This window comes from Hirundo rustica, chromosome 2, assembly GCF_015227805.2.
Source record: "Hirundo rustica isolate bHirRus1 chromosome 2, bHirRus1.pri.v3, whole genome shotgun sequence".
Taxonomy (NCBI): domain Eukaryota; kingdom Metazoa; phylum Chordata; class Aves; order Passeriformes; family Hirundinidae; genus Hirundo; species Hirundo rustica.
In genome coordinates, this window is record NC_053451.1 from 21,410,409 (window position 1) to 21,435,251 (window position 24,843).

Below are 24,843 nucleotides of genomic sequence, written 5' to 3' on the forward strand. Positions count from 1 at the left end.
TGTATTATTGAATTTATAAAAACACAAGAAGAAGGCCCTACATTTCACTGTGTTCTCACCTAGATGTATTTAAAATGTAACTGCTGTAATTAAATAACCTCAAACTAACACCAAGGTGAATCAGTCTGAAAAAGCCAGCCAGGCTCAGCCTATAATAAATTATAGTAGACAACAGAAGATGTGAATACATAGAAAGCCTTGTACTAGAAGGCACACTGAAAGTATGTTTATTTATTTTCTCACAATTAAGAGGTGATGCACTGTGACCCACAGTAATACATGCATACAACTCATCCTAAACAAGTCAATTACCTATGTTGTACAAGTCAGTGGAGATAAGCAATGAAAAATGTTTTTGCAGGGTATCATGTTCCTGCCTTCTCTCCTTGGATGACAGAATCTACTAATAAATGTCACAGTGTCACTTCCTTGGCTTGCAGGCTACAGGTGCCACAGTGAGCAGCACTCATCACACCAAGTCCTTCAGCCTTGCTAAGATCCAACAGGTCTGGGATCAACACAGCTCCCCTTTCCATTAAAGCAAGAGCACAGAATTCTGCAGGAGATGCAGCTCTCTCCTCCTTGCTCACCAGATGTCAGCAGTGAGAGCTCTGAGACCTCAAGGACTTTGAACATTAGGGTGACACAGAAAAGAATCAAGATGTGGGGTATTTTTTAAAGCAGCAAACAGTTCCTGTACATTTGAAAGAGATGCGTGAGAAACCTCAGCCCGAAACTTGGGCTGAAGTGCTGGATAATTTAATTTCTTTCCACACAGCCTGACTTCTGGGAAATTCTCTGCCTTTTTTGAGCGATAAAGTATACAGAAAGCAAGTCAAGGGGCATTTATTTCCTTAAGTTTCATTAGGAAAATGTTTCCTTTTACTCCATAGAAAAGAATTGTTCCAGATTTTGGCAAAAAACTCCCAACAGGCAGAAATCCTACATGATGCTGCAAATTTGTGAGGCAGAGAATCAATTTCATCTTGTTACCAGCTACAAAAATTACCTTGCAGCCACTTCGTTTGGACTCGCTGCAGACCAGAACAAGTAACACAGTTACACTGTGGTAACATTTTAACATGGGGTCGATTGTTTAAGCAAGCAGCCTGGGATTCACAAATATTTGGGGAAAAAATGCCAGACAGACACATTTTAAGTTTGTATTTAATACTAAAATCTTTGGTAACTAATATTTTTACATTGTTTTACCTCTGTGCTAGATCTAACGGCTTATTTAAAAAGTATTTTAAGAGAAAAACCAGGGATTTTATGTCATTTTCAGCTGACTGCAAGCAAAATTATAATCTCTTAAAAATAAACAAACATCCTCCCAGCCTATGGCAAGTTCATTCATTGACATGCAAAGGCTTACATTAGAAAAATACTGTACGGGGTTTTGCAGTGTTTTAAGTAAACAGGACACTATTAAAGATGTTCATTACCAATTTACAGAACTACTGTTACAGTATTAACTTCGTTTTGTATATTATTTTATAGCTGCTGAGCATAAACAGTATTTCATCTCTCAAGTGTACCAAAAATTAAGATACTCACTAAGACACTGCTGAAAGAAGCATTACAGTGTCAAAAACAAGAGGACATCATTAAAATAACTGATTCTTTATTTATAAATCTCAATTTCCCAGCTTGAGAAAACCAACAAAAAGAAAACAGGAAATGAAAAAAACCCCCACTCTTTTGATGGATCCACCCTTCTCTGCAGGACTTACAAAAGTGTTTGAGACTCCACTACACTACTCCAATTCTTGGAGATGGCAACATCTGAAGCACCTGTCATTGAGCAGCAGTTCTAAAAATTAAGTATCATGTTATTCACTTTTAGGAGGTACAAATCCCAGCATCCAGGAAGCACAACGAATGCCAATAACTACAACTGACTTGCATTATCCATCATGTGTTTTACCAAAATTCACTCGAGCCCATGGTATTTTCACTTACATCTCTGTATCCATGAGGAATAGTGCCTGAAATATCAGCAAAAGGAATCACACATCCAGCTGGACAATACTTACTGAAAGAGAACAAAGTATCAAGTTAGGATATGTATGCACCTACAACTCTCTTACTGTTATAAAAAAGTTATGGTTTGGATTTACAACAGTCTCCTATGCATGTATCACTACGTAAGGATACCTCCTAGTTGAAGACCTATCAAATCAGATCAAAAATACAAGTACACAACAGGAGAAAAGACACTTAAAAATGTTTTAAAACAAGTCTCAGCTGAAAGTACAGCTCCAGTCTCAATCTGATGAACTAACAAAGCCAGCATTTTATAATATGAATACTACATGGCTCCTGTAAATTTAAAGTCATACAAGTAACAATATCAATGAATTTATTTTATGAACTAGAGACCTGAGTATCTATCTGTTTTGCATCCTTAAATAACACATCTGAAAAGTAATGCTATTTTGTAACAACTTTTGGCAATGCTTTGGTAATAAAAGACTGGCCTCTGGAGCAAGCCTGTGTTCACATTCTAGGGCCATTTCATACTTCATGCCTGAAATTATTACATCTTCAAGTGCTAAAAGTAAAGTGCAGTAAACTCATCAACATTTTCACCACAGTTCAGCAACAGCTGAAGCAACACTGTAGGTTCCATGAAAACAGGGGGAATTCAGAGACTTTGCCACATGTTGACTAAGGCCAGAACCTACAACTAGACCTTATTTTGGAACCTGGGAAAATGAAGGAGAAATGCAAAGATTGCACTTTGAAACGTTTCACGCTGCCACAGTTTAAGTTCTCCAAAAAGTAAGCTTAGATACTTCACAACAGTCTGCAGCTTTAAACACTGCCCTTGCTTTAGATGGAAAAGGGGAAGGAGACAACAGGGAAATGACACATTTTCCCCTTCAGAATGTACTGTGTCTCCACAGAACCTCATTAATGAGCACCAGACTGTGAAATGGGTTTGCAATTTCTACCACATTTCATCATTTAGTGCTCCTTAGGTAACTGTAATACAAATGTCAGTAATTAAGTTGTGTACCTGATATAATATATTTATTAAAGCAATATTCTTTCTATGGAAATGAGATACTAGCTCCTATGTGTTAGCACAAATTAACGAGGTTCTACTGTATACTGCATGTAAATAACACAAATGGGAGAGACAGAAGAAGGAAGGAGGAGTGCAAATGTCAAAACTCTTCAGCTTTAACCCTAATTCTTTGGTGTCTCAAGTTCTCTGGATGGCCAATTTTCAAGCTGCATCAGATATACGTAACAAAGCAAAGCAGAAACACTGAAATTACTTCATTAAAGAGACTGGGAGGGAAACAGGTAAAAATCAGTCTTACTTGAATTCTGGTTCGGAAAAGTGACTTGCATTGTCTAAACAGGTAATTAAGTCTGGAAAGAAAAAATGTTAGGTCAAGAGGATGATAAAGACAACAAGCTTGAAAATACTTTTTAAAGTGTGCGAATACATACATTTGAGCCTCTGAGGCTTATCCAAAGGTCTCAGAGTGAAAAAAATCACATTCTTACTAAATTTTCTTGCAACAGATTTTGTATTACAGTAGAACCTTGCTAATTTGTCTGAGTAACTGAGAAATCTACTGACTATTATAATACAAGATAATACTACAAAATTCATTTTCTGTGAAGCTTAATTTTGATTTATAGCTGTATTTCAGAGATAAATCAGAGACAGAAACGTATACTCGTCTCACAAAATTACATTAATAAGCTAAAGAGGCCTGTGCTTTCATCATTTAATGGTTCTGCAGTGCTGAACCCAAGCATCACAGAGCAAATGTTAAAATACTGCGTTACGGGCATTCATGACTGATACCACAAATTTTGTGTTTGTGTGTGCTGTGTATCAACACATACAGTCCAAAATTCAGAGGAAAGCATCAAAAACCCTAAAAAATTAAAAATTGAAACTCTATCTGCTCTTTTTAGAATAACTTCCAGATAGGGTTTTTGCCTTCTGAGGCAGTTGCTGCTGCTCTTTCTTTTCCCTGAAGACCACGTGTATCACTCACCTTTAAAATGAGTGGGAGGAGACGAAAAACAATGAACAGCAACCCCTTTCAGAGGCTTAAAAGAACCAAAATCAGGGAAAAAACCACAAAAACAAAACCAAGAAAAAGACAAAAAGATAGTCAGCAGGTTATGTCATTTAACAGCTAGGATATTGCTACTGAAATAAAAATTTCCACAAGGTTAGTCTGTATAAAATACATAGAGTTTGATAATAAAACTAGTTAGCTATCTGACACCTTGACTACTGCCTGAAAAAATGCATTTTGTCCTGAATCTGAAGCAGTTCTTTCATATAGAACAGACAACTGACATCTGCTATTCAAGGTAAGCTTTGATACCATTTCCTCAAAACTACAGCAACTTTTAGGTAACTGGCAGTCAAATTTCCTACACAGAAGTATTATGAAAAGTGTACTAAATTTTTAGAAGCTAATTTGTGAGAATGTGGGAGAAAATAAATTGATTCTGTGTTTTTAATAGACAAGTCTAATTCTGCTAGAAGAGAAAAATTATCAAATAATTATAAATACCTGATTTGTCAGTAGTTGAATAAGATGCAAGAAATCCACGTCCAGAAGTGTGAATTCCACTCATGAACTGTACTGTGACTTCATTACTTTTTGAAGTAATTAAACCATCCATTTGAAAGCCAAACCCACAGTATTTTCCTGTGGAGAGAAGGAGGAGAACAAATATTGATCCAAAATAACGCATGTAATAAGCATCTAATTCAATTTCCAGCCTCTTATTTCATTTGCAGTGTAGACTCACTTTAGTTCTGGTGCATACTCAAAAGCAAATACATGAGCATGACACTAAATAATGTGTTTAGCGACCATTTAAAGCAAATGGCAGACTGTGAGTTCCACATTTGTTCTGCCACTGTCAAAGGTCTCTCATACCCCAATACCTACAGATAAACGTGACCTTACCCCATTCACCTCTAGCCATGCATAACCTCCACAGTCAGAGCTTCAAAGAACATGAAGAATTTCTCAAGGAAAAGGACCAAGTAAGAAAAATGAGAAGCATCTAGAGAAACAAATGAGAAAAAAAGCCCTCCTTTTCCCAAAGCTGCTGGAGCACTTTTTCCTCATAGACTCTTCCATGGCTTCTGTCACAGTAATTCTGGACAGCAGCAGGCACAGCTCACTGCATTTCAGCAGTATCATACATATATCATATCACATCACAGGCGAGCACCATTAGGATATATTACCAGTTAGTTCACCTTCTATTTTGCCACACCTAAAAAATGTTACGAAGGCCCTGTACCTGGGTACTTCTCTTGCCATACAAAAAACCAAAAATAACACAATTTCAACTTCTGGAGTCCACAGATATTGACAGTATTTGCCCTATGAAATTCCAAAATTGACACCAAGTCACATTAATGGATGAATGGCTGTAAACAGACCCCATTCAATATGGAATTCTCCAGTCCCACTAACTAGAAGCTTTAGTAAAGATACTGACCAGTTAATTAACTTGTTAAGAAAAAAAATAATCTTCTGTTCTACAGACTACCTTGGTCATTTGATATTGTAGAAACCATCTGTAACTCTATTTAAGATTCCGCAGTGGATAATCAAAGTGGATAATCACCAGCAGTAAACGACACTGCCTCTGTTTCAGCTCATCATTCCACTTGCTTTCCTCATAATGAGTATGTAATTGCCATATTGTAAAATAGCAGAAAAAGAGGCAATACTCCTTTCTCAAATAAAGGCAAATTACAACACTAATGTAGAGGAAGTGGAGTAACACAGTTCTGCAGGAATAGTTCTTAACAAATATAATACAAAATAAACATAGTATGTATGTCAATTTCCTTTAAAAAGTGAGTGAACTGCACTCCCAGACACTAACAAAATAATTTAAAAATTTTTAAAAGTTAAAATAGCTATTTTGTCTGTACTTACACATTGAAGGATCCCGAGTGCTTTTGTACAGCAGCAATACAGCAGGAGAGCGAATTCCCATGTCTTAAATAAGCACGTGTGACTACAGATACACAGTGGTTTGACTGCACTGAAATCTTATGAACTCCTCAAGATCTTACTTATGCTACAGACAACCATAACTCTGAGCATTTGAATATTCTTTTGATTTCCTGATAAATACTCAAAAGGCTTGGAATAAGCACTAGCCCATAAAGGCTTCAACAAAACCCCTCTCTGTTTATCAGTGAACCCACTAACTATTTTTTTAATCTAACCGGCCAACTTTTAAGTAATTTTGGGTTAAAAAATGTATGACTAAATTTCAGATTTTATGTAACACAAGTATTTTAATGTCAGACCACGTCAGTAGTCTTGAATCGAAAAACTTAGGCTAAGTCCGGATTTCTCCCAAGAAAATTCAAGTTAACATCACTGTTTGTCCTGTGACTTAACTTACTAAGAGCAGAACAACACACATTTCCTCAACAGACTGTGCTGCTATACCAGCAGGCCACAGCTGAAAAGCAAGGGCAACAAAAGAAGCAGGAATTTACTTGAACCCATTAAGTCCCTTGTAAAAGTGAGTAATAGACTTATCAGAACTTGACGTTCCTTGCCATTTAAGGCATTCAGTGTTTCCTATTTTAGACCAAGTCTGGCTCAACAGCTCCAAGCACTTACTTATTTTCACACACACTTACCTAGGTAACAGTTGGAAAAGAGGCTTAATAAACCTAACACTCCACAAGTCTCTTTAGAAAAAGACTCAATTTAGCAGGATCAGCATTTGAACTGCATAGAAACAGTCTCAATGAAGTAAATACCTCTTTTTCTCTCTCCAAAATAAAGCTTTAGGGGAAAAAAAAAAGTTAATCTGTATAATAACAACTCATTTTAGAGAAGGAAGAATGACAATTTATCTTGAGTTTTATGCAAAGTAACCACAAGACTCTTAAAACCCTATATATACACCTTGATGTAGATGATAACATCACACTGCTATTTGAAAAAAACCCACTGACTTCTAGTCATAAAATTCTCCTGAAGAGAACCAAAACTAAACTAAGAACATTATCAGAACATGGGGTATATTTGGACCGTCCACCTTTTGAAGCCTGTCATCCTTTAACACCACCAAGATTAGCAGCTCAAATCAGAGCGAATCTATATAAAAAGAAAGGCATTTCAGGTAAGAGATATATATAGATAGTTATTTACTCTTTTTTTTTTTTTTTTTTTTTTTTTTTTTAATGAAAATGCTTCTAGTTTCACAGTTCCCCCTTCACCACTTACAAGAACTTTGCAAGCTACTAGGAAACGTCTGAGAAAAGAAACCTACACTGCATTGGAGCTTTCTTTGAGAATCTGAAGAATCAAAGATTATTACAGGTTCTGTGTTGCATTTATCATACAGCTGTTGTTAAAAAGTAGCCAAAGTACCAACGATACACCCGAGTTCTAGACAAGACAACAGTTCTCAAATAGTGATAATGAAAGCTCCTACCTATCTCTGTCCTGTTGGGGCCAATGCCATTATGAACTCTCAGGTAACTGGAGTGACAGGAATCGGAGTCATCAATATCGAAATCGCCAAACTTGAGCTGAACTCGCTGGCCAGGCTTCACACGGATTTCCCACTCGCAAACCGTGCTATTGGGAGAGGTCCGCGGGTAGTTTATGGAGGCCAGGGTCCCGCTCTCAGGGCCCAGCACAGTGTGTCCACACCCATCACCTAGGAAAGAACAGAGAGAAATCAGCTCCCACCTTCATCTTCAAAGCCTCACATGGCACCACACCGACCACGCTGGGAGGAAGCTCCAAGGTAAGCCACATGCAAATGACACAGCAATGGTGACAAAATACCATCCAACTACCATTGCCTTCTGCTTAGCTTACTGTCACCGGGGACCAGAGAACTGCTACAACTTCCTCAGAGAGATGGAAACCGACCCACAATGACTTAAAACACAGTATAGGAAGCGTCCCTGCTATTTCGTATTTCCTCAGCACCTCAGTACAGAAGGAAGCAGGCGCTGAAAAGGCGCAGAGAAACTTGACAATAAACCAAGAGCACACTGATTTTACCGAGTTACCGTACTCACAACACAATGAAAAAGAAGAAAGTCAATGGACAGCAAATAAAATACAGCATATTAAATATAGCTCTGACCATTACGAAACTGCTGATATGTTGTTTTCTACTGTACTGATATTTTAATGCTGCAATTCACTCTTATTTGGAGAATATACTCAATTTTTTGGAATTTGCTGTGACTCCAACATGGAGCCTTCTACCTAACATTTGAGTATCAATTTTAAACAGCAAAAACAGTACTAAAATTGATCTGTTTAGCAAATGGTAAACAATAGCACAAATTGTGTACTGTCATTATCAGTTTCCTCTTTCTAATTTGATAAATTCAGTTACTCAACAGCTAGACATGCATTTCCCCCAGTATGTAGCAAAAAAAATGTAAGAAATCCTGTGCTGGTTTAGAAATGTGAGTGTTCTTAGAGTAACATTCACACTGATCACCATGATTCCTATTGACAGAAATCTCTTTTTACAGCTACAAGTGTTTCATATTACACAATAATATGTGTAGTTCCTCTATTAAATATTAAAAGCTAAGCGGAGCTTTAGGTACAAAAACTGTACACATACTTAAGAATTTTAACTAAATTTTGAAATTCTTAAATGTATTACATGTAAGACTGAGTGGAAAAGTAAGTCCAACGCACTGAAGTGATGTGGAGAAAACAAACCCCTGCGATTAAGTTAACTAGGCCTGATTAATCTGTTTGCAAACACATCTAATTTCTGCTAACAAAAACTATTCTCCTTATAATCTGAGCACATTGAAAGATAGCTGCATGTTATAAAAGCTGAAGTGCTGCTAGTACACACAGAATCATAAACAGATGCAGATACAAACTAGAGCTGTTTATCTTGCTAGCTGTCTGGAATGAAAATGATAGATACATCCCTGGAAAAGTTAACTGGAATATCTGCCTAGTAAAATCAAAACTTACATTTGTGGAGCTGTTCTTCAGCCACGTTTTCATGAATGCAATTTGCTTTAAAACATTTTGTTCTATCCCATGAGAAATACTATTTCCATTTGAATGACACCTGATAAATTATTTCTCTAGGTTAGAGTTTTTTAACACGAGACACCATTGTTCAACATTGTAAAAAGGTAACTTAAACTGCATATTTTATATGTCATTATAATCCTGGTTTCTTTCAAAAGGCATGTTATGAACCTAAGAAAAGTGAAAGCTTTATTATGCAGAACCTGTATGGCCTTGGTTTATTAGCTATTCAAATGTCAGATTTCTGATTAGTCTTAATACATTAACACGTAACAATAAAGGATTCCTTTTCTAGTAAAATGGCTTTTCACAAGCAAATATACACATTACAAAATGCATGGAATTTATTATATTAACAACAACAAAACCAACAAATATATTCATGGTGATATATGGGGTCAGCATTTCAAAACTCTTTATATTGCAGGTATAAAAATAATTATCCACACAAGCAGCAGTCAGTTTTTGGTTATGTCCCAAACAAAAGCAATGAGCCATTTACCAGTTCTGTGCTTTTCCTGTCCCGTGACGGGGTAAGCAACTGCTTATTCATTCACAGGTTGAAAATACTCTGTACATACACTGACACAGCGGCCTTTTGAATAAGAAATCATAGTAGCATTCACCTCTAGGGGCAGATACACCGTTCTGAGTGCATTTTAAGGAGAATAAAAATCCTTACATGAACTATAATGCTCAGCAGTTAAATATTTCTCATTTCAATAGGCCAGTTATTGCAATGCAGTCACCGTACGAATACTATTTCTTAAAACTGGGAATACCAATAATGCACATGATCCTGTATCTTTGATTCTTCCCCACCTTTTTGCATCTTAAGCCTATGCTGCTGGAAATCAAAGACAAAGGAAAGCCTGGGTCTCCTCTTTGACCCAAAATGTATTTAAACTGTAAATTTCTCTAGTTAGGAGTAGAAAAGATCATGCCTAAAATTCCTTTAAACACTTCTCTCCGCTAGCTTGCTGTTCAGCTGTCTCAAGCATGAAACAATACTTGCACTGTGCATGATGAACAGGGCACAGCTTTCTGATGAGAAAAGCAAAAGGACTCCAAAACAACTAAACACATTTAGATGAGAAAGTCCAAATAAAATATTTTAAGTTCTAAAAAGACATTGAGCCTCTTCTTTTAAAGACACATCACTAAAAAATGACCATATTATCCCTTGTAGTTTGGAACAATGTCTTCTTTCCCATGGCTAGCGAGAAAAACTTTCTCATTTGCCTCACACAATTTAATGGAAACGTCCATCTCAAACCTCCCTTTTGTTGCAGGCTTTCTTAAAAACATGAGAGGAAAAATACTCCTCTATCCATATTAAAGAACCTGCTCTCAAATCATACTAGAAAGGTAGGGAAAGGAAACCAACGGTTGTGATGAACTATAGCATCTTACTATGAAATTTTTAACAGTAGCTCATTTTTAACAGTAGCTCATTCCATGTCTCATGGACATTTTAGATCTTTTTATTACATTTCACTTAGGTTAATGATAACAGAAATGCCAGATACTTCATGCCTGAAGAATTTGAAAATTACCATGGCATATACAGTCTGCCGAGGGCAGCAGCATCACTCATGAGCTATTTGGAAAATTTTAGAAGTCATAATTCCAGTGGAACTTGCGGAACAATGAACCCACATCTTGTATTGGTGCTATAAAAGGGCAATTCTTGAGCCTCTCTGTGTAACGTGGTGCTTCATCATTTCTGCCATACTTTATTTAAACACCATTGATGAACTCCAGAGACACGTGCACACATCCAGCAGCAGGGGAGCAATCTCCAATACTCAGCAATTTCTCCAAGAAAAAGTACAACTCTTTGCACTACAGTAGCCTATATAGGACAGCATTCACTTCGTGCACTTGCAAGTCATTAAGTGCCACAGCATCTTCTGCTTCTGTTAATCTGTGAGAGTGGAATACCTGAGAAGACACAGAAGAGAGACACCAAATCCCTGATCAATCATTCCTGGATGGCCTGACCACCTCTGCTGTCAGTACACAGCTGAACAATCTCCTGCTTTCTTTCAGCCTTCTGTGTCACAGCACAGACCTCCTGCACTTGCAGGACAGATAAAACCCTTTGTAGGAGCAACAGATCACTCATGTGCACACATCACACCTGACACCTGCAGAGGCTGCAGATGTGCACCCAATTTTACATGTCCTGGGAACCGAGTTCACAGCCAAGCGGAAAAGCTCAGCTCTTCACCAAAACTTGTGTTAGAAACACGGGCACCTCTCAAGCAGCTGGCAGAGGACGGCAGACTGCTGGCACCAGCAGCAAGATCCATCTCTTCTGCAGGCACCTGAATGCAGCCTGGATGAAGCCTCCTGACAGAGCCCATATGACGCCCCAGCCATGGCACACTGACGTCTGATGCAATCATGCAGATGACTGAAAACAATTTCTTAAAGCCAAGTTCTTTACAACAACAAAATACAGGACTTGGACCAACACAAACATCAAATCCACAGGACTTTGATATTTGAAGAAAATGTGGAATTTGATAAAATGAAAGAACACTGAACATGCAGGAGTGGATGCTAAGTTATAATTACCCACAAAAAAAGAAGATTAACTATATTTTGTTGTGGAAGTCAATTAATCCGAAGTTTCCCCCCCAAGAACAGTTGCTCTTAGTGACTGCTACCCTGTTCTCACTATCAAAACATGTTCAAAATAATTTTTTAGACCAGCGAATACTTTCTTATTCCTTAGTTGGAGAAGAGTGAATGATAAAGACATTAGACAGTTCAGTATTATAATCTATAAAGCAAAACTGATGCATATCAAAACAGCAATCTTAATTTTAACACTCAATTTGACCAGTGGGTTTCCTGAGAAGATTTTACATATATAAGCGATTATTTTCTGTACGTTTGTGACTAAATATTGGATGTAATTAAAACTTTTTTAACTAGGCAAAGGTAGAACCAAATCTGTGAGAGTCATGTAAACAAAAGAGTGTTTTAAGACATTCATTTTAACTTCAAATATACAACTCTTACTGATTCAATGCATTAGCATAATTTCTCCTCTTCTGTTCAGCTCCTGTGCTCTGCATTTCCCTACTTTTTATCAACACACCACTAGAAGACACTGCATCTGCTCTTTGCTTTTCTCAGTGTGAGCAAGAAAGCTTACACAAAGAACACAAGAGTTCCATGAATAAGAAACACTGAGGAATTAAATCACAGAGACATCAAATTCTAAATAGCTTTTACAAGTATTTTCAAATGCCCTTATTCGTGTCCTCCAAACTCACTGCTGTTTCCACCAAATTCCACAGAGTGATGTTCTCCAGGAAGGAATCTGTTCCTCTGTCAGGATTAATTTTCTTAACAAGCCAACAAGCACACAGTCCACTTTGATGTCAGTGCCATTTATCTGCCTCAGTAACACACTGGTTTGGGCATTTCTTCCCACCGCAGATGTTTCACAACATAGAATACCCCACACTGCCACAAGCAAGGCCACAGCTCAATAAACACTTGAAGGCACTTTAAATTAGCACAGCCACAGACAAAAGCGAGCCTTGTCTGCCTCTCACTTTTGGCCACATGTTCTCACACCCTTCCTGGTACTGGAGGCAAACATTTCTGCAGCCACATGGCCAACCAGAGCAGGGACTTGGCACAAAAACAGCTGTCAGTCTTAACCTAGAGCAACCCCCTAATTTATTTGAGTGTGCATATGCAGCAGCGCCTTCCTCGACAGAGGGACAAGAGAGCGTGAGAGAAGGGGAACACCAGCAAGTGCATCTCTCACCAGCACTGCCAACCTGTGTTTGCATTTTCAAGAACCCTGAAGGCCAGCCAGGGAGGAAGAAACTATCCCAGCTCTGGGAAGAGCAGTCACACAAGAGTGGTGCCCTGGCTTGAGGAACCAAGCTGGGTTTCATCAACCCAGCTCCCTGAGGCAGCTCTTGGTGCCACTGCCAGGGGCAGGGCAAGGAGTGGAGAGCAGGTGGGATTATGGCTGCCTCAGCTTGGATTGATCTACCTGCTGTGGGGCATCCTTAGACAGCTAATAAAATTATGGGATGAGGTTTAACAAAGGTAGGAACAGGACAAAAGCACGGCGAGCATTTTGCTTTTCATAATGTTGGCAGCTCAGTGGGGTGACAGGAGAGGGTGAGAGAAGACAGAGGCTGATTCTTGTTCTTACAGCAGAAGTATAAAATTTAAAATGCCATTACAACAAAATTTTACTGTTTTCATTTAAAACACTGGCCACGTGCTGGGCTAGTGATATTTAGCACTTTATTATTTTAATCTGTACATCCAGCTTTACAATCATCCTCTCTGGAACTCCAGTCTTAGCTTTCAGCCACTGAATTTTACACAAAAGAGGAACACTTAGGAATCCTAAATTTAGCATCCAAAATATGATAACATTTTAAAATCAATTATCTAAAATTATTAGGTTGTCAGAGCAGGTAAGATGTGTTTCCCCTGCTGTCATGCACTAACTGAACTGACAGCTTCAAAAGAACAGAAGAGACATCAGCTGTGCTTAAGACTGCTGCAGAGTTTTTACTTTCTGATCCCAAGGAAACTGTGTAAATCCCCAGGCACAGCTATGACTTGCTTAAATAGTATGCTGGCAAAAGGAGCCTACAGAGACAGGCTAGGCATGGTGAAAAGTGATTTACATGAGGAGCCTGTGCGAGGACTGTGTGCTCAACGGCACATAATGCAGGAGCCCCTCTGACCCCCTGCCCAGGCTGACTCACAGCGACAGCTCGTGCTCCATGTCTTTGTTTGGCTGGCACATGCCCACTTCCCAGCACTTGCTTTGCAACCCGCACCAACGCTTTCTCAAAAATAAACACTGTTGTGCCTCAGTGCTCTAAGTGCTACACGGCAGAAACAGATATGACAAATGAATGAAAAATAACACACAGACGCTCATGCAAAACACTATGAGAATAAGCAATGGTCATGGTCAGAATGGGCTTCAAACCTTCTGGAAGTTCTTCAAACTCCTCCCCACACCCGGACCACAAGAAATTTCACAAGCCTCACATATGTCAACTAAGAGGCAAAGCGTTCTCCAATCATACCAATAATTCACATGCTAAATTAACACTACACTCAACATTTCCCCCCTCCCTTTTCCAGTTCATAAATGAGACTGCACAGCCTAAACTGCAGATCCACGGTGGCAGCACCATCTTGCCTCTCAGGAGCAGCTCTCCCTTCCCTGCCCCACCCAGTGCTCACTGAACCCCTGTTGGGCTGCACCCCAGCTCTGAGCCCAGGCTGCCATCCCAGCTGTCCTCTGCTGGGCAAGGGATGGGCATGGCCCACCAGCCACTGGAGCCTGAACAACGCAGAGGATGCAGGGTAGGACAGGGAGGAGACTGCAGCAGTCACAGGTAAGAACAGCTTTTGGTACCAACAGAAGCTGGCAGGGAGGAAGCTCCTGGTTTGGGTACCTGAACAAAAAGAAAAAAAGTGTGGATGCTTTCAAAAAGAAAACATCAAAACACAGTTGTCGTTATTTGCACCCCACAGCTGCACCAAGAACCGAGACTTTAAATATATTTCTAACCCTCTCTAAAGGCTATCATCCAACTGATGACACAGTCCCACTCCACACCCGTGCGCCAGCAGCTCCTTCTCCCGCTGCAAGTGGCATACAGCACCATCTTGATTTCTAACATTCATTTCCTAATCTTATTTCAAAATTACAACAGGGGCTGTCTGGAGTTTCCCCATTTTCAATTACTTTGCCTCATTCCAGCATAAAAAAAATTGAATATACAATCTGTTTCAAAAGGCACTTCATTCCTAATTTTGCCCTGTAGATATTCCCTTAAAGCAAAGATTTTGTCACACTTTTGACCCTCTATGAATACAACCAATAAAATAAGCATTATGTATTACTGAAAACCAACACAATGAACTAGGGAAATGACAGTAAATGTAAATGTTTGAGTCATTGTTTTTTTTAAGTGCCAAATCTAGCAAAAAAAGTATAGTGAGAGCATGTTGGAAGTCAGTGTGTGAAGCCTCAGTAAAAACTATCTGAATTTTAAGCCTGCCCATCGGCTTTGCTGTACCTTCTTCATAGCAAGAAGGAAGGGATGCCTTCTTTAGGAGGACTGGAGAACTTGAAAACATCTCTTTAAAAAGAAGAGATAAAGTAACGCAAATGCTTTATTTGAAATTTTCAAATATACTTAGGAAAAAGACGAAAACTGATCATCACTAGACTTAGTACACAAGTGTTCAAAAGCATTCAATTTAATGCATTCCTCCTTCCACCCCTGTGATAATGAGATGCACTTTGACACCTGTACAGAATTGCATAAAAATAGAATTGAACAGATAATGTGCTTTAGGGCTTCTTGGTTTATCACAAAGCTCACCAACCTGCAAAAGAAAAATTAAGCATCAGTGGCTTCTTTCCACCACACTGAACAAGGCAAGATGTTTTTTTCCATATCTTAACCATTCTGGAGCAAAGTTAAAATGGACAGATATGGGCTTTAACTGGCTAGGGTCCTGCTGAAGATGCAGCAGCTGTCAGCTATGAACCCCTGTGTGGTCCTGCAGGCAATCATACATGCACAACATACTCAGCATCCCTGCTATATCTCTGGTACACGATCCTTTCAGAGGCATAAGCTCTGAACTCTGCCGAGCAACCACACAAAATTGCACCACTGCAATTTGTCTTTCCACTCAAGATATTAATGATCTTTCACCTGCCTCATTCCTGCGAGGTTTCTCTCCAGTTAAAACCCCCATGTTTACATGCAAGTAGCTATACAAGTGGCTTGTCTTGCCAAGTCTTAATTAAAACACTCTACACATCCTATTTCTGCATTTTTAATTTTATATTGGGGTGAAACTACAGAGAGCTGTGGCACAACTGCTGAAACAGTTCAGTGTCATCCTTCAACACTGAAAGCTGTAACTGGCCACTGAAACAGCTACTCCTTCTACTCCAAGAATTTGCAATTAAGACACCTGGAAAGATTTCCTCTTCGCAGTTAAGCAACATTTGAGGTCTTATAATGGCCCAAACTAAGTTTAGGAAAATCACAAATGGATCACTGAACAGGAGGAGAAAATGGTACTGAGGGATGAAAAATAATTAATCTTCTGCAGATCTGGAATAATTTTACAGAACATTTATATAAAAACCTTGATTAAATGCCAGGCCTAGATAAACAGTATTAGTGTGATGACTGACAGCATCACTCTGGGAAGCGTTTACACCACCCTCCTGTTTAGAAACCATGACAGAACAATCATCTGCTCACAACCATTTTCAGAAGCATGTCAAGCTTTTCAAGTTCTCTTTTCCATCATTAATAGTATTCACAAGTATGTATCAAATTATTGCCACTGACAGCACTAAAAATAAAGAAAGAAAATCAGAGGGGTTGTTTCTGAGAAGTCGTTCTATCAGAAAAAACATTTAGGGGAAAAAAAATTTAAAAGACAACCCATGTGACTTCATGCACAATCCATCAGATTCCAGCAAGACTGACAATCCAAAGATGAGTACCTGGCAAGAACTGTCATTCTGATAGATAATATTCCAATCCCAGATAACAAAACCTCGTCCTCGAGCTAAAAGTATATTTAGAGAACTTGAAAATCTGGGAGGAAGATTTAGAAGGGTGATTAACTAGCGAAGATGTCAAGCGGGAAGGGGAGTGGTTATTAAAGCACATAGATGACGTGACCATTGATTTTATTTCCACTTTTCAGTTCATAAATGATGCATGAACTACAGAATATGGTTAATAAGGCAGTCTCCTGTGATTAGTTGAATTGAATTGTCACACCATGAAGAATGTTAAAACATTATACAGTAATTTAAAACTTTTACTGAACAATGACAAATGTTAACAAAATCAAAGATTCCCACACAGAACAACAACAACTAAATCTTAAAATAGCTGTTTGGTTTTTTCTTTAATACTCCAATTAACAAAACCACTGTAATATAGTTTTGCCAGTGAAAGAAAATGTCAGAGAAATAGATCCTAAAAAAAAAAAAAATTTGAAAAACTACACAAATAAAAAACTTCAAGTTTCTCTCTCAAAAAGGAAGAAGTGGCAAGTTTGAACCTGTCTGATCCTAACTTTTAAGTCATTTTACACAATGATGGTTTCATAGTGTACTGAAGAGGAAAAAGGCCCTTTAAAGTATGATTTCTTGCAGCAGTACACCTTGACTACTTAAGAGTTGGCTAGTCACCATTCTAACTAAGGGGAATTCAGGAAGTTACACTAAATTTTTTTCCAGAAAGTTTTCAGACTTGAGCAAAGGCATCTTGAGAAAGAGACTTTTTAGCTATTTCTGAAGCTAGCATGCTTTAAACACCTGGCGAAGAAAACAAATAAACAAAATACAAAACCAACTCCTCACCCCACCCCATCTGTTTCTAGGACATTCTTAAAAAACACACCTACTGGTATTGCCAAGAATGACACAACTGAGTTCGCAAACTTGGTTCAGCCGCCACAACAACATTTACTTATTAACAATGTACGCAACTATCGCAGCCGTGGCGCGGAACTGGGACCTCCTAACGGGGACACCACCCGAAAACAAGATCCATGGAATTTCTACTAACAGGACAGAAGTTAGCATTTTCAGTAAGATACTGAGAACAGAGGTTCTGGAGATCAGCAGTCGAATAACTGTAGGAAAATAATGACTACCTGAGTCACAATGCACAACGCCTCTTGTACAGAGACCAGTGACCAGGCCAACACGTCCTCCTCACGTCAGCAAACATTAAAAACAAGCGCATCTGACATGTACATAGTCACATTTACACATATTCTGCTTCCAGGAACCCTTTGTCCTCAAAAGAATGCACTTTTTTAGAAGCAACTGCCAATTGCTGCTAGGAATCCTTGCACATCTAATGATTCGTGGACTTGCATTTCACATTGCTGCTGCAAATATATTCCAGTTGTTTTACAGCTAGAGAGGTCAACTCAAATCACAGTCTCACTGCAACTTGCAACAAAATACTTAGAGGTATGAGCTGTCACAGCAAAGATAAATGCTTATATGCTTGATTTTCAGGATGCAACTAAACTCACCAAAATCAGAGACAACTAATCACTGAGCTTCAGAAACCACCAGCTGTGTGGGTCTAAACCTTAAAGACTGCTAACTCACTGAAAATTAATTTTGTTTTGGTATTTGCAGAGAAAAGAAGAATATAACCCAAACAGAAGTCACAACTGCAAACACAGAGTTTTTGAAGAAATGCCAACAGGAAGCATTCAAATGCCACAAGCAGTACCAAGTGACTGTGTTACAATTCCACGATCCTATTGATTGAAATACCGAGATAGCTAAACAAGTATGGACTGTCTGGTTGAATTTAATTTTTGAAGAGTTTAGCAACCATAAAGAAATGTTATCCTCTTACAACTTTTCACCAAGAGAAACTAAGCGGTCATGCAGGTAAACACCAGAAATTACATGCTTGGAAAGGAGGCACTGGTTAAACGCTTCTTACCCATCCAAGGGCTGGTGTTCGGGTTTTGGGGAGTTCTTTTTAGGTACTAGACAAAAAATGCATCATCCAGAAGCCACTTTGAAAATCAGTGTTATTCGGTGGTCCAAATGGCAAGTCACTATTAGATTGTCAAGTATAATTCTTGTTTCAAACAACATAAAGTGTTCAGTTATAAAGCAACAAGCTCAAATAGACTACGAATACCACAGCTCAAGCTGTCTGCCTCCAGTAATGGATGGCAAAGGAAGTAGCTTAGCAAAATCTGATATTTCATAGTCTTGCTGATTAATGAACCAGCTTCACAGATAACAACCCACCACTCTGTACAAAAAAACCCCAGGACTGAAAATTTTATCTTAATGCAAGTTACCACATGGCCTTCTACATCAATATTATTCCCTCTCCACCTCCCTGAACTTCATTTTAGTAACAAATGCACACTCTATGCTTGGACAACGGTTTCAACTGAACTATTTTAAATAAAAGGACCCTGAATGTTCCATAGTGTTTGATTTAGAGAAATTAATCTAAAAGCAACTCAATCAGAAAATCCAGGAGGAAAAGGAAATACTTCAACTACAAAACAAATTCCACGTTTCCCCAAAGCACAGGGTGCAGTTATAGAAGTGGGGGTGACAAGCAACAGCTTTTTAAAAAGTCTTTCAAAATATGGATAAAATAACCAATATAGAAACATTTCACAACACGCTTAGCAGCCATTCCAACAAGGATTACATTTGAACTGATGACTGAGCTATGAAAGCTGATGCATTCAAGGCAACCCTTAACCAGCTGATGACTGAAACTACACAGAACGGCAGCGATCGCATTAAAAACCTAATGCATCATTTCCCACGGCATACAGCAGGTTGGCAGAATTGCAGAGAAAGGAGACTTTCATTTTTCTCTTACATGAATAACGTAGGAAAACATTCCTGAAAATCTTGAAAGCTGAACATCTCCATTCAGTAGCAGAAAAATAATTTTCCTGAAGACTGCGCTAACACGCTAGAATGTCACTGGCTTGAGATGCACACAGTAACAAGCTTCTGAAAGAACACTTAACATTGCTTTTTGAAGCAGATGCCTGATTTTTATAGCCATGCATATAGTTATACATATAAAACCAACATGCACGGTACTGCTTAAATGCAAAATGCAGTACATCTTACGAGTATAAGAGCTCCAAAGGGTATTTACACAAAAGGGTGATTCCTGCATTCTTTATAGGAACTGACAAGGCTAGCACGACCTCAACAGGCTCCCAGATGAGCTGGGCTGAGCCAAGCCAGGACTGGGAGGCACCCTCCCAAAATAAGATATTCTGCAGAACACATGGATGTACCTTCTGCCCACCAGATCCACATACCCACTTCAAATAAGGCTCATTAACTGGAAGAGGAAAATAATGTCACTCAGATTCTTGTTTTCAAAAGCAAAGAATATTCACTCTTTTTAGCTCTATACTTCCAATACCAGCTCACTTCCCTTCAGGAACAACATTCCTCCACAAAATTCTTTACAGCACTGCTCCTCCTCTCTAAATCCATCTTCAAGGTGCAATGCTGGGAAGTTAAAAAGAGCATCAGAAAACCTGAAAAAGCCTAACCTAACTTTAAGCCCTGGTATTGAAAAATTTTTCCATACTTCCCAACGCAGGGATGAAAGGGATTTATTTGCTTCAGCACTCTTGCCTAAGTGGTACCAACCCCTGAGTCCTCAAGCTGCGCAACTGCATCTTTAAAACACTCAGCACTCTTAAGTAAAACTGTCCCATTAAAAAAGCAAAACAGTTCATTAGAGCACTGCCCTCCTCCTCATAAAACACTTAATCTGATGTTAATTTGAGGGACAATAAATGTCTCATGCAAAGATCTGAGGGTCTTTTTAATCAAAGTAATTCCTTTTGGGTTTGGCTGTGACTCCCTTCCTTCCAGATGAGCCTGGCCAAGGACAAGGGATACAAAAGGCAGCGAGACACCACCCAATCTAATTTAGCAAGAATGGAAACCAGCACTTGTGCGCAAGGCAGCACACGGCAACGGCTCATGCGACAGACGGCTCTGTGGCAGTGCTTTATATTCACGTGCCCGGAGCTCTCTGCAGCAGGAAAACACACACCACCTGCACTGGGCTACCCTGGCAGCCAGGAGCCTTGTCAGCCTCTGTTCCAGCAGGAAATCATCTCTCCCAGGACCCTGAGGGAGAAGCTGCAGCCTCCCTCCGTCTTGCTCAGCCACTGGATGTGTACTAGAGCCATCTTCTCTTTGCCACATTCCCTCTCCCCGGACTAGGGCTGACGGAGCAGCACCTGCCCAGTTCTGGACTGGCCACAGCCAAAGGCACCTGTGCCTAGTGCCCAGCAGGAGGGACAGGCAGAGGTGAGAGCAGGAGCACTGCGGAGAGGAGAGGAGAGGAGAGAGGAGGGAGGAGAGGACCCCGAGGAACTGAGGAGAAGCAAGGAACACACAAGTGATCCACAAATGCTGCAGCTGAGTCCCTGAACGCAAGGCCATGGAAAACCCTTTCATGAGGCTCAACGTGCACAGAGCCATCAGTTCTTCCACTTCACTTTTCAGATGACAATAACCCAGTATCAGACATTCAAAAAATATTTTTCTCTGCTACACCGAAGCAAACATTGTTAAACTACAGTAGTGAATCACTTTTTTGCACTTTCTTCAACGAGGCTTGAGCGTGTAACAACATCCTGATGGGCTGCTATTTGTTTAGAACAAAATGCGGGAATCATATTCAAAAACAAGCATCCAGCACTATTTTTTTTATAAAAAAGACTGCAAATAAATCTGCTTCAAGTCACTGGCGAATCAGCTTCAGAACAAAAGGTTCCTTTTAACTTTAGGCACTTTCTCCCAGTTTTACAGGTACATTGGTTTGTGTGGAAACAAAGTTCTTGCTCTACAGACCCTACAAGCTTCATTCCTTCAGAATTACTGACACATTATTCAACTTCTACTTTGACGAAAGCTAAGCAACCATTCCTCCTGTAGCTGTGTTTTTCTAAATTAAAAAATAAAAAAAAGAGGTTAAACTTAGCTAATGAACAGACCATACCAAATTTATGTCAATACCTAAACATCTGCTAAGAGCGCTGTTCCTCAAAATGCAATCCACGAAGAGCAGGAAGCTTAGCTGCTGGCTTGCTTTCATTCACACCTGCCTAATTACAGGAAAAACAAAAAAAAAATACTCTAAGTGTTTTTCAAATATCAATTTCCTTACAATCAGGAACTAGAATCACTACACAACTGTTTCAAAAATCACAAGAGCTGACTTGCACAGCCATCAGCTGGACAGTCCCCAAGGCACGAGATTATGAAATGCAGCACAGGGCACCTCTGAAGGCATAACAGCTAATTAAAAATGCTCATAATTTTCAAAGGCCACAACACACTCAAGTCCTTGACCAAGGAATTCTGAGTTACATACACTGAATGATTCTAAATATGATAGACTGAAAAAAAATCCACTCGAATCCTACAAGATAATACAATGGGCTATTGTGAAAAACACATTCGCCACGGCAATACCTGCACTTTTTCATTTCTCAGTTTGCTGCTGTCTGGAAGGAGAGGAGCACCATTTGACCCAGTACTAAAAACAAGCTTCACGTTGACCAAAATAATGTTATTTTTAAATCTGTTCATACAAGGAAGGTGCTCTGCAGAAAAGCATGTGAGAAATGAAAACACTATCTTCAAAAAAAATTTAAATACCATGTTGTATGTGAGACTTAGAGCTGCTGAACAGTGGAAAATAAAATGAACAATTTCTTATTAACACAGGATCAGCCTCTAACATAATGAATGAGGCTAGATTCCTACATAGTATCACTCACTGTACTTTTATAAAGGAGCTTAAAAGCAACTTTAATTGTGGAATTCCCCAACTCGTGGTTACTTTCATTGTCAATCAAGATCTTCTCTTAGAAGCCTGTTCACATATTTAATGCCCTAATTGAGTAATAACTTTGTGCAGACCTTCAAGAGCTAGACAGCAGCTTCATTTCTATATGGGACTCCTTACCCAAATCAGAATTTTACCAGCATATAGAGGATATGGGCTCCCCAACCTTCTCTGGAATAAGATAAAGGAAAATATTTTGGCAAGGAAACAGTCCCTCACTAGCAGAACTCCTCCTAGAAGCCCTAGCAGTTTCTCATTTTGAAGCATTGTATTTGACAATACCACAGTCCCTCACCTCAAAACAAGCTCTGCCTATTGTTAACAAACAAAATGAACCTTGTCAATAAAGAAGACACCCTCCTGCTCAAAAGTGAGACTTCTGAGCAAACTTTAAGCATCAACTAGAGTTTCACTTTACCTTTCTGTACTTTGTTTCCCTAAAAGCCTACTGTCCTCGAAAGCACCACTTCTTGCTGCATGGTCCCACCCCCCCTGACACACCCCTGACTACTCCGTGAGCCGATTCGACATCTGCAGGTAAATCATGACTTCTCCCTACCCCCACGGCTAGTTCAGCTTTCTCCTAGAATAACAAAGTCAGTCTGCCCACCAAAAGGTCAGACAAGTGTCAGGTCAGCACAAGCATGATGCTCCTCCTGCATGAACTAACACCTTGCTGCTGCTGCCTGCCTCCTCCAGCAGCAACCTTCAAAAGACTAAATGTTAAAACAGCCCAATTTCCTCCCAAAAGCAAATGGGTCTTCTCCGGCCCCATTATAAATGACAAGAAAACAAACCCAGCTGCGTCAAATGCTTATTGGCATTAGTTTTGTACGTGTATAGGCACATACTTAAATGCAATTAGCTAGAAATAAGAGAAAAAGCTAAGTCCACGCAACTCCTTTGCTCTATGGATACATCACTGAACTTCTCCCATTCAATTAATTAATTTTTATTCATTAGTTAAATGTTTGATTTAGATGCAAAAACAGTAGAGTGCATATAGTACCTATTCTCTTTGTGCTTTTAAATGTAGCATTTCTGAAATTCAACCATATTCCCATCCCTGAGATAGAAAGAAAAAGTTATGTGACAAAACAGTTTCTGAGGAGATCAGTTTCTGAAACGATTCAAGACCAGTGCAAGAAGCAAGTGGAATTGAAAACCACAAAATTAATCTTCCCAAACCCAGAAGTGAGTTTCAAGACGCTGTCAAAACACTCACTCCCACCACTTTGTCCCAAGCACATGATCAAAGTGACAGTCACAGCGGCATCCTCTGATCTTCTGCCACGAAGTGACCAAACTGTGCCTCGTAATTTTCACAGCGCTAAAGCCTGCTCATTAATTCCACCCGAGGAGGAGAAATCTCGTCGATTTCTCTAAACAAAAAACAACCCCCAAAAAACAACAACGCCTACTACCCCGCCTGCCACACGTCCCAGACTCTCACCCCTACGCACGCTGCGGCGCACTCTTGGGCGAGTGTAAGTTAATTCTGACAGCAAGCAGGCTCTCCCCTTCACCCGGCTCACACGAACCCTTCTCAGCCCGCAGGCGGGGTCACCCGCGGATGGGGCACGCCGAACCCCGCACAGCCCCTGCGCCCCGAGCCGCCTCCGCAGCCCCGGCTCCCTGCCGAGCCCCGACCGGGTGAAGCCCTCCCGCCGCCAGCTGCCCGTCGGAGTGCGGGAGAGGAAAAAAACGTTCCTTATTGCGTTTTTCTTTGGGTTGCGTTTTTCTGTTGTTGTTCTTTATTAGGCTGGTTGGTTGTTTTTTCCCAAACGGGGCTCTTCTCTCGCCCTTTGTTGGCCGCGGAGAGGACAGGTTCGGCGCGTAGGGCCACATGCCGAGGGGCGCCTCCTCCCAGCAGCCGAGCCCCGGAGGGCCGGTTTCCCTCCCCCGGCCGCCGGGGCTGCGGGGCTCTCGCACTCACCTTTCTGCGCCTCGGTGCTCCGCAGCAGCAACGGCAGCAGCAGCAGGAGGAGGCTGGGGCGGAGCAGCGAGGCCGCCCGCCGGGTCCCGGCGGGGAGCGGCCGCCCCGGGCTCACCATGCCCCGCGGCGTGGCCGGCGCGCCCGGCGGTCCCAGGGCATCGCGGGCTGCGGGGCGGCCGCGCCGGGCCGCGTCTGAGCCCTGCGCGCCCGCCAGCCCGCCCGTCCGTCCCCCGCGGCCGCCCAACCGCTTCCGGGGGCGCGGCGGGGCCGCCCCGCTTCCTGCCGCCCCCTCCGCCGCGCACGGCCCGCCGCAGGCGCCGCGGAGCCCCGGGCGGCGGCGGCGGCTCCGGCGCGGCCCCGCCGAGCGTGGGGCCCCCTCCGCTCC

General features: G+C 40.5%; 1 protein-coding gene across 1 annotated transcript in view; it reads right to left on the reverse strand.

Moving 5' to 3' along the window:
• Nucleotides 1-24,579, reverse strand: part of DCBLD2 (discoidin, CUB and LCCL domain containing 2) — a 41,909-nt gene extending 17,330 nt beyond the window's left edge. Inside the window, exons 1-5 of the mRNA XM_040055838.1 lie at nucleotides 24,459-24,579; nucleotides 7,474-7,701; nucleotides 4,557-4,694; nucleotides 3,333-3,384; nucleotides 1,963-2,035 (exon numbers count right to left, since the gene is read on the reverse strand). Of these exons, the coding sequence (XP_039911772.1) occupies nucleotides 1,963-2,035; nucleotides 3,333-3,384; nucleotides 4,557-4,694; nucleotides 7,474-7,701; nucleotides 24,459-24,576 (609 nt within the window). The 5' untranslated portion in view covers nucleotides 24,577-24,579. The remainder of the gene's footprint in view (nucleotides 1-1,962; nucleotides 2,036-3,332; nucleotides 3,385-4,556; nucleotides 4,695-7,473; nucleotides 7,702-24,458) is intronic.
• Nucleotides 24,580-24,843: the final 264 nt, after the last annotated feature.